The sequence below is a fragment of the Amphiura filiformis genome, chromosome 2 (genome assembly GCF_039555335.1).
Source record: "Amphiura filiformis chromosome 2, Afil_fr2py, whole genome shotgun sequence".
NCBI classification, from domain to species: Eukaryota; Metazoa; Echinodermata; class Ophiuroidea; order Amphilepidida; family Amphiuridae; genus Amphiura; species Amphiura filiformis.
The window spans coordinates 26,929,056-26,940,774 of record NC_092629.1 but is presented as its reverse complement, the minus strand read 5'-3'; the positions used below and the strand labels follow the sequence as shown (position 1 = coordinate 26,940,774).

Sequence of the window (11,719 nt, the reverse complement as noted above, 5' to 3'; positions counted from 1 at the left end):
CCACCACCAGCTAACAGCACCACCAACACCACCACCAGCAGCAGCACCATCACAACCAACACCGCCACCACCAGCAACAGCACCACAAATACCACCACCATCAGCACCACCACCACCACAACCAACACCACCACCAGCAACAGCACCACCAACATTACAACCACCACCAGCACCACCAGCACCCCCGGGGCAGCACCACCACCACCATCATTATCACTAACATCACCATCACCACCACCATCGTCGTCGTAGGTTCTATGAAATTGCAAGAACCCCAAAATGGTTCTTTCTGGATTTTAAAGAACCTTTCTTATGTCTTCTTTCTGGTCTTTGCAGAACGTTTTTTGAGCTCTTTGTAGAACGTTACTATTTTTAAATAGTAACGTTTTAAAATGTTCTACATAATTAATAGGACAACTTAAGGACCTTTTTTAAGTTCTACTTGGAACTTTTTTTCTAACAGTGTCATATTATGAACTTGGACCTTATCTCTGTGTGGAATCAAAATGATGAGAAATATGTTTTTATACACCATCCACAACATGCTCATTTATCAGGGCACAGTTCTTTAACCCCAATACATTGGCACGTTCACTGAATGACCTTTGAAAATTTGGGTACAAAAACTCATACTCTGCAACTTGTAGTTAAATTTTGTACTATATGATTGTTTAATTGCGGTTATTGAACAATGCCATTGGGATGAGGCCATTGTGGTCCATAGTGGTAGCTAGGACTATGAGCAAACACATGCATGTCATTGTACAAAGGGGCAAGGGTAATTTTGACTGAAACAATCGAGGCGCATCACTAGGATCCAGAACATTCTCATCTATCAGGGCACGGTTCTTTAACCTTAATACATCTGTACATTCATTGAATGACCTCTGAAAATTGGAGTACAAAAACTCATACCCTGCAACTCGTGGTCAAATTTTGCACTATGATTGTTTAAAAATTAAGGTTATTGGACTATGCAATTGGAATGAGGCCATTGTGGTCCATAGTGCATGCAACTATAATATACTTTAATTACATCAGGTCAATAGTCCGAATGGTCATAGTTCGAATCCCTAACCTAGAACCTATAAGCTCTAATCCGGATACAAACACTGTAAAAACAACGGATAACACTTTATGAGGCGTTGCATACGATTAACACACCACACTGTACGATTATCACTATAACACGTTTATAGAGGGCTATTATTGATAGATTATCAATACTTTAACATATTTATATCGTTGCTATAAACCGGAGTGTTTATATTTTTATCACAAAAACCTCTATAAACGTGTTAATCGTAGCCTATGCAACGCCACATATACTTTTACGTTAAGTGTAAAATATAAAAAATAAACGTGTTTTAGTGTTTATTAAGTGTTATCAGTTGTTTTCTACAGTGTATAGCCTATAATCCCTGTCAACACTAACCTTAAATGCCCTACACCCTAACTTTAACCCTTTCAGAAAATGACTCCTAATGGCTGGTTCCAATATTTCAACACCATGTTGCCATACTTAGCCCTACTGTAGGACATTTTAGCTCTATTGTAGGACCTTTTGAGCGTGACAATCCCCCCAATAAGCGCGTTGTATCATCAGAGAACTGCTAAACCCCACAGTGACGCTGCTAAACCCAGTGACGGTCACTGGGTTTAGCAGCGTCACTGCGGGGTTTAGCAGTTCTCTGATGAATACAACGCGCTTGGGGGGATTGTCACGGTCAAAAGGTCCTACAATAGGGCTAAGTATGGCCACTGACCGCCCCACCCGACAAAAAGTACAGCAGTCGAGTCACTATCTTTTTAACGGTTCTCGGAGAACAGCGTGTTTAAAATGCCTTATGGTAGGGCTAGCTATACTTGGCTTTATCAAGGAAATAAGTAGAGAATTCAACATGCAAACAAAAAGAAAGACATCAAGACACGTATTTTTCCATACAAATTCTTGTTGTATTCATTGTACATGTACATCCATTTTTTTCATCAATTAATCATCAACAATAATTAATTAATATAACAATACAATAAGGGCCACAGAAACATTCATAATTGCACGATCATTTACATATATCGCTGTAGCCCAACTTTGTGTAATTGTTTTCACAGATTTGTGAAAACATATAGTTTGTATACAATATACCTATCCCGTCACATGTAAAAAATCTTATTTTATGACTACTTTCCTTTCACCATGGATCACAATAACCTCATCCCAATGGCATAGTCCAATAACCTCAATTAAACAATCATAGTGCAAAAATATGACCTCAAGTTGCAGAGTATGAGTTTTTGTACTCAAATTTTCAAAGGTCATTCAATGAATGCACAAAGTATTGGGGTTAAAGAACTGTGCCCTGATAGATGTTGTGGATTTCAATTCTCCTGAAAATTTTGAATTGAAAAAAAAACACTTGTCGTCGACACCTATGTGAAGATAATTAATTATTCATGTACCGATATTTAAATCGCATTAAGGTATGTAAAAGGTGGGCTAAATTGGCCAAGCCAGTAATAGTGATGGGCGAGTAGAGATGGCGTTAAGTTGTGTGCGAAAGTAGAGGGTTTTGTCTCTTTGAAATAAAATCTTTTTCACGACATTCAGAAATGGATTTAGGGAGTGGAAATATACCACGAATTTTAGACCATAATATGGTAAAACACAATACATGGGATAATGTGCAAAAAAAGGTCTAGCAGTTCTTAAGATGCGGGTCAAAGTATGAAACACATTGAATTTTGGGACACTTTTCACCATAGTTCTTAAGAACTACCAAAACTTAATGACATAATTTAGCCCATGAATATTCACATATTCATAATGAATATTCATTAATTAAGCCTATGTGAATATAAGGAAAGTAGTCAGAAGATACATTCTTTTACCATAAAAATGACTTGAAAATAAACACTTTCTATACGGATCCAGTGGGCTATTCTAAATGAAATCCACACTCCCCCGTGGAAATACCTTCCACAAGGGGAGTAGGCCTATGTTTTTCAAATATAATTCAGGGTAAATCATTTTGAAACCCATACTCCTCCCGTGTTATGGTTTTACCAATATCTTTCACAACTGGAGTGAGTATTTCAAAATGGAAGTTACCCAATTGTCTATTTCTACATGCATTCTATTCGAAACTTATACTCCCTCTGTGGAAGACTTTACCTAAAGCTTCCACAGGGGTAGTGTGGATTTTAAATGGAATAGCCCATATATGACCCTGTGTTGTCACCAAGTAGCAAATTGTCACTATTAGTATTATATTTTTCTTTGTTTTCTTTTGTTTTCATTGTAAAAGAAATACATTTGTAAAAAAAAAACATGCACTGACGACTCAACCAGACGTTACGTAACACAGAGCAATAAAAACGAATTTGAGCAGATTTTGTATCGTTTTTGTTTAAAATTATTTATAAAATGTACATTTGTAATTTTAGCCAAATCAATTTTGAGGGACATAATATAGCCGTACTTTGACCATAGCATGTCAGTACTGTTATTAAAGCCAATGCTATTATGCATTTGAATCTGTGCATACACAAGTGACGTGTCGCATACCATCTGGGGCTTTGTCAGCATAGTGCTTTCTTGATCTTGCCATTCTCTATATAAATCATGCTTAACAACAAACAATGCCTAAGAAACAATACGTTTTTGTCTTTAAATTTTAATTAAAGGGTGGTTTTATATTTGCAACTTGAATCTTTGCAACTTGCCATAATCGCTGTTTTAATAATTTGCACGTATAGGGCCTAAATGTACGGTTTTCAACAGTCAAATTTACTTTAGTATTGGTCCATGTCTTGAGATCATTGATATTATAAATTATTATTAATTAATCACATTTTGTGATGTCATTGTGTTTATAAAATTACCCCACCAAACAGTTAATCATTAGCCAAGAATTACAATAACCACTTAATGTACAGCATTAATGAATCCACGCTTAGAGGAAATCGACTGTTCACTTCCACAAGTGGCGGGTGAATGCCATGAATTAAGATATTATAGAACGGGTTTGTGACCCTTAACACGCCAGACTCATGCACTGTGCTCCATAACATGCGGATGCACGTATGACTGAGTGATGTGCATTTAAATATTCAACATGTTCAAAGAGCCTAGCTGGTGATTTTAGCATTGTCTCAAAGCATAGAAAGTACACTGTAAAACAGGGCTTACAAAATAATAAAACTCGGTATTTTTATATGCCAAAACAAAGTCTTCGATCTAAAAACTTCCGAAACATTATGAGAGCTATTATTGTCTTTGTGAAAAACGTAGATTTGTATTTCAAACCTCAGCGAAACGTTGTGTTTTTTGTTATACATATGTTATATTCTAAAACGGCCGTTTTACAAACAATTATAGAGTACGACTTGCTTTTTTATTATATTGTGTCTAGATTTGACATAAATCGTTGCGGAGCAACCACTCAAGTTTTTGTAAACATCGGTTTACCATCCATGTTTACACGAAAGAGCTCAACACCATATGATGATTTAGTTGTCTTTGCAATATTGGAGCTATGACAAAATGCTGTCATAACAAAGCCACATCACTTGATCTTTTATTTTTATCCATTTCATCTTCCTCAGTATTTTGTTTTCAAGATGCTTTTAATGTTATTTGATGTTCGTAGTATATGCCCCAAAACAAAACTTAACAAGATATTTTTAGACTAAAAATGTGGCAAAATCAAATTAAAATAGAAATATATAAAGATGATTACTGAATGATGGACTTTTTCTGTAGGTATATATATCTGTATATATATATACACTACATGTATTATAATGTATATTAATATGTAAGACCAGAATGGTGTTAAACAATAGTAGTAAAACACATTTTAGCCTCTATATCCTCTATTATAAACATTATCTCGAATTAACCAAGTGCTACGACTTTGAGAATTATACATTTTCATAACCAACATGTTTTAAAGACCATCAGTCCATCATTAAGTAACATTTTATTGAAAAAAGTGTTGTAAGATTGTTAATGATCCAATCTTGTGGCAAGTTATTAAGATTGAGATGGCGTTCAACACTAACTATAAAGTACGGATGATTGCGTTCAATACAATTGCATAAATCCACTGTCTTAATCTGTTTTAATTAAACACATCTGTCAGAACAGTAGCCGGCGACAAACTTGGGATGGTGTTAATACACATATCTTTTATCTCTTCCTTTTACAATAAAGCATCTTGTTACAACCATTTGAATTTATTTATATGACGGTCCTGACCGGGGTCCTAAGTGCAACATGATTAATACAATTCGAGAACAAGCCAAAAATGCAAGTGTTGACTATATCTCTTCTCCGCAAAACCCCGGCGGCTCGTGAGCAATACATCGCCCAAGGCAATTAAGGTTAAACATCACCAATATTAGGGTGGAGAAGGTGTTAGAATTAGCTCGCCAAGTGTGAGGTTACATGAAGAAAACCACAAGTATTATGTTTAAAGTGAAATGATATCATTATACCTTGAATATTATGTACTATACCGTCGTTTTTTTTATAAATTAATAATTAGTACTTTTAATTTAAATTTGATGTGTGCACATTAAGACATTGTAGACGTACGGGACATCTTTATAAAACATGTCTGACAACGCATTGGGGTGTTTGCTTACAAGTCGCTATACATAAACCCACGCTCGAGTATTTGAACATGTTGAATTGAAATAGTGTTGGCATACAAAGACAAGAGTGTCCAGTTTTATGTACGAACAGACGAGAATTGTTACTGTTTATCAGTGGGTATGCTTCACGTGTATGCCGTGTTCGGGAAATCACCAGTAATTGCTCAACGCTGTACAGTGAACTTTAGTTTAGCCTTAAAATGTTTAACAAAACCCGCTCTCTCATTGACATAGCAAATTTGCAAGCATAAAAACTATTGTACTTTTTGTACTAAACATACATTTTAAAATACAAAATCAAATCTGTTTTTAAATTGATAAAGTAGATGAATAAAATATGGAAAACTTCAAGTCATCATCTTTATAGTGCTCGTATGTACGTGAATTCCGGTTGGTCCAGCACAATACAAACGAAACAAAAAAAAAACAATGATGAGAAATTCTTGATTTCTCTTCAACTTTCATAATATATATATTGAAAACATTATCCACTTTGAGCTTTGCTAAAATGGTTTTGTCAAAATGTTATTACAAATCTAATAATTTTTCACTTCTTATTTTGTCATACTTCACAATCTTTTTATATTATAAAAACTCCGAATGGAACACCAACTATATAATACATAGAAGTGAAACATCGACGACTAATTTCTCGACACCTCGACACCACTACATTTAATAGACATTAAAGTCAGAATATATATATATATAGACCCATTTTCTTCCAAAACTTGCCACCGTTTTGTTTAAATAAAATACCTGTATAACTTATAAAAGATTTTTTTCTTTTGTTTTAACATCAACTTTGGCAAAGGTATTATCAATTTACTAAATTCCCATGTTTTTTCGTACGCTACGTTCAATCTTTTTACCAATCTATTATCTACAATCTCTAGAGTTGTAAGAAATTTGGCCAAATCGGAACAAAAGCATTTTTACTTTAAATGATAATTAATAATAATAACAACATCATCAGATATTTTGTCAATTCTATTCTGGTAAACTTGAACTATACATTACGGTGAAAACATTTTTGGCTAAAATGTTATAAAAAACAACAACAAGTTCATCCTTACAAGAAATGAGAATAATTTGAAGTTACAGTGACTGAGTTTTAGACATAAATAAAAATTATAAGTTTTGGTAAAACTTACATTTGACTTAATGTACGGTTCTACACACACATGTAAGAACACACAGGTCTTGTGTCAAGTTCATAAGTTGTTGACCCCATAGTAGTTGAGCTGTTGATAGCGAAACATGATGTTACACCAGAATAGTCAGGTACTTTGGTATCACATTCGATCAGAGTCAAAGAAGTCAGAATCTCTGTGCGGTTGAACTTATATTGTTCTGATTAATGTTACTTCAGCAATTTGGCAAGGTACGAGTTCTTTGCAAGAAGATGCTGCGTTTCGCTTTGCACAATGACTCGGCGAGTTCATCAGTTTTGTGGGATGTTTCAATCTTGTGCTAGATGTAGTTCTTGTTGTTTGTAGTTTCGTATAACTTCTGAACCCGTTATTTATTGAATCATGAAGATAATTTAGTAAGCTGCCATTTTACTAATGTTATATATACCACATGACTTCACCATACACTGTCTGGTAAGTTTGTGTTAGTTAATTTGGTTGGTAACTTGTTGAGCAAAGTCTTTTAGTTCAAGTCTCACAAGTTAGAAATCAGTGGTATAATAACAATTCTATTAGCGCCATGTACATGTTGTGGGAACTCCGTTACATTGTAGACATTGTCTATATTTTTCTAAGTCTAAAGATAATGTTGAAGGCACGGGCGCGGTAAATGCGCTCGTAGCACCGCCGGACGCTATGTGCGAGTGCAGCCCTGGAATGGGTGCTCTCAACCCAAGCAAATTACTCATGGGGGACGTAACAGTTACTGATGTCGTTGGGGTGACTCCTCCCGTGCTACTACTACTACTACTGCTGTTGTTGCCTATAAGAGATTCAATAGAAAACCCTGATCGAACTGGGGTGTTCGTTGCACCAGCTGAGATGAGAGAGCTTAACGCGCTACCTTGGAGACTGGGTGATGCGGATGCGGGGAGAGGAAGAGGCACGGGAGGGGGAAGCGGTGACATATATGGGTACGGGAGCATGGCGTGTGTAGAGAAAGCAGGATGACCAACTCCAATACCGTGGATACCATACGCACCTGCAAAGTGATGTCCATACGGACTTGCCATGAAAGATGAAGCCTCACGCAACATCATCTCGTGTTGGGCGAAAAGTTGTTGTCTCTTGTAGCGTTTTCTTCTCCTCAAGAAAGACCCGTTATCGAACATGTCCTCACTTGCCGGGTCTAATGTCCAGTAGTTTCCCTTGCCGGGATTGCCTGGTTCACGGGGAATTTTCACGAAACAGTCATTCAATGATAAATTATGTCTGATGCTGTTCTGCCACACGGGAAATTTCTCTCTATAGTACGGGAATCGGTTTATGATGAACTCGCATATTCCGCTCAGAGTTAGTCGTTTTTGCGGTGATTGTAAAATTGACATTGTAATCAGCGCAATGTAGGAATATGGCGGTTTGACTAAAGAGTTCGACTTTGGTTTTTTCTCGGGATCCGTTTCATCATCGTGGACCGTGAGTCCATTACTGTCCGTCTTAAGGCGATTTTCGCCCGTTTTTGAGTCAGGCGAATGTTCGCCATCATGAAAACCCGAGACTGTGTCTGTATGTATTGCACTATCGTCATCATCACCAAACTCGGAGTTATTTTTCAAGTCACTATCATCACAGTCAATGATGATATCGTTTTCAGAATTCGCTACTGTCGCAGCCGCAGCCAATCTTTTTGCTTCTGCGTGAAGGGGATTAATACGTTCATGTCGGTCCCCACTTCTGTACACATCAACATGTGCATGGTGATGGGACACAATGTCTTTTACACGGATATGATCTGGTCCTGTACCATTTACGGTGATGTGATGATGAGCAACGGGCCGAGCGTCAACTTCTCCCCCGCCTCCGCCTGCCGGTGCGGATCTCACTGCGCCTCCGTTACCGTGTTCAACAGGAGCCGAAACCTTAGTTTCTTCCATTCCTTCAGCTGAGCTGACAGTCATAGTTGAATCAATTGTAAGGGGTAAAAGGAAGACAACTAGAAGTTGCTGTCCCCCTCACCCAAATCCACTTAGTAAAAAAAAGTCACAAGTCGCTGCAGCTTGCAGGTAGCAAATGAATAGTTAAGTCCACACACCACTGCCGCCGACTTAACACTGATTGATTGAACTGCCACACAAATTTCACTACCACACACACGGCTATGTATAATCAGCACGGAGCGTTACACGAGCGTGTCGTCTCACTGCCACTGTTCACTTTGTTATGACTGGCGGAGTGTAGGTAGCTCTAGTAGCAGGCTTCTGCTGTGACGGTGACTTGCAGCTTCCCATTCATAGAGTTGATGAGATAAGTTCTGACGGCCGGTATTGAGGTCGCTGTTGGCTACACTGCTAAAAATGTAGGACGCGCGGTGATACTGGTAACGTCACTTGGGCTAGGATTGAACCTATTCACGTAACACAATTGTATTGTGAAGTGAATTCGGCACGGTAAAGTCCAGGGATAGTGGGTTTGAAGCAATTGTGATAGTAAATTAAAGTCAATGAAAAACTTAAGCTAGAAGTTGATCACAAAGAAATTGTCATGTAGAAGCCTCGAAGATCCTTAGCGTAGATATATAGATAGATATATATACCGCGTAGATATATAGATAGATATATATACCGACTTAACAGCAGTACAATAGATGACGATAGTAGATATGTTGTGAAGATGCACTCAGGTGAACGTTGTGGCAACAACTGATAAAGCAGATACAGAGTGATCGCTTCTTCACTCAAATTTAAATCCAGGACGGGTTCAAAGTGTGTACTACTACTACTATTATGCTACCAATACAACAGCGGTGGCGGTCTTCACTTAAAAAATAAGATTTAGTCACGTGGTTTACAAATGTTATCATTTGTCGGTTGGCTATCCGCTCATTAGCATATCATTGAATTTTTCACGACTTGGTGCTATACTAATAATTTACACGATTTTTCAGTTGAGCTGGTACGATGTACTTATCTTGATCAGTTGCTGAGAAAAATGTGCAAGAATTCTTCTAGTTTATCCGCAAGAAACGAAAGATCGGAGCAAAAAATCTACGCTTCTTGTCAGTAAATTGGACGGCTGTCGCTTTCCATAGAGTTATTGTACCGAACGATAACAAAATCAGCTAAATATCTCAGTGCGAGCATGTGTATGCTGTGTGGCGTTAAACGGTAAAGTAGGTGGGGTCACAAGAGCGTAAGCAGTGACAACTTTACGGTCTCGTGATATACTGCCGCCTAGTGTCATAAAGTGGAATTGGTATTTTCTGGTAACCAACAATAGACGGCGCTCTTCCCCTCCCTATTACGGTATTTTTTATTGCGTAGGTTGTTTGGTTTCGACTGAACAGAAATTGTAGTTGCTGAAGGTATGGTGTATACCTACCCGGTATACCTGTCTCATTGTGGCTTCATTTTTGCCGTTAATTCTTGTGTAGTCCCAAGTAAGTTTACATGACAAGTTTTATTTTAAGAATTTTAGGAAAACCAAATTCATTAATACCGTGTCATTATCATTAAGGATAGCCCTATAGTGCCTGTATATCGAATGCCTTCGTATAATTGGGGCATGGAAAACGAGGGCTAAGAGCAAATCGTTCACTTGATTGCTATGGGGTGGCCTTTATTTTTCTGGTTCTTTTTAATACTTCAATTCTATTTGTCCTCTTTCCTATACAGGTCAGCATGAAGTAAGACATGTCCCATTCTGATCCTATAATTAAGACATGACTTAAGGCAAGCTACATAGGCCTACTTTGTTGATGTCTTGTAGCTAGTCATGTCTTGGATAAGGACATAGCTCAAAGTCCTGTCTTTCCACAAGCCATGTCTCCATGCAAGACATGACTTGCATAAGGACATGGCTAAAAAGTGGCTTCAAAGTCGCGTCTTAAAATAGTGTCCTCAGGTAAGACACAATTTTTGCAGTGTAGGTACGAAAAGCCAAAAATACACGTCTGGCAATAATGGACTCGTGGAATTAGGCGGGTAATGCTGCGGGATGAACTTGTGTTATACGAAAAGAAATATAGGCACTACCGGGGGAAAAATAATGGTTTTGTTCTGGTGCCGAATCACAATGATATTTCGATGGAATAGGGACGGGAAGCCAATTTTATCCCAATAAGTTCCACGAGTCTTTAAAAAAAATGGAACAACCAAAATCTTTATAATTTCGAATCCTTCATATTCTGTCAAATTACCTAGAAATGGGAAAGGATTCATTATTGTGTTTGGCGACGTACATAAAAAATATGGACCAACAAATTCACCGGGCAAATTCACTTCTACACAGTCCCGTATATCCGATACATGATATATCTATCATGCAGACAAGTCTAAATCGACTTCTTCGCATGTCACAAATAGCAACATTAATTTTTTTTTATAGATGATATGATTCTATTTTAAAATAATTATGATAATAATGGGATACTTTTTAGTAAATAAAAGCTATCAAAATGCCACGTACTGCGCTTTTCATTACGGTGTTACATACCATGCATACGAGCCATTTACAAAATCCAATGCTGATATCGTTTTAGCAAGTCATATTTTGATTGAGTGAATACCCGGGGTCGGGAATATACCTCTTTCATAGTGAGGGCGCTAGACCATTTTGATCGCCAGCGCTTTCGCTGAAGACATTCCCACAACCCAATGGGGTTTCTGACCTTGTATGTCTGGCTTTTGTACACATGTTGCATAGTTGACCATACCTTGCATTGAGATTGTGTGCAAATATCTGGCGTTTTTATCCTATTATTTAACATTCAAAACATCGAGACTTAGGAATAAAATTAATGTAGTGGGACAATATGAATGTTTCCTGCAAGAAAATCAAATATCATTCCTAAGTCTCAACTATTAGCTCGTTGGCTGCAGTTTTAAAATTACCATTTTGTGTGTGTGGCAATGGGGACTTTGCCTTTAAAA

At 37.4% G+C, this 11,719-nt stretch overlaps 1 protein-coding gene across 1 annotated transcript; it reads right to left on the bottom strand.

Moving 5' to 3' along the window:
- Positions 1-1,942: 1,942 nt before the first annotated feature.
- LOC140146037 (uncharacterized) lies at positions 1,943-9,885 on the bottom strand. The gene has a single exon (XM_072167779.1). The coding sequence runs from the start codon at positions 8,747-8,749 to the stop codon at positions 7,364-7,366; it is 1,386 nt and encodes a 461-aa protein (XP_072023880.1). The 5' UTR covers positions 8,750-9,885; the 3' UTR covers positions 1,943-7,363.
- Positions 9,886-11,719: the final 1,834 nt, after the last annotated feature.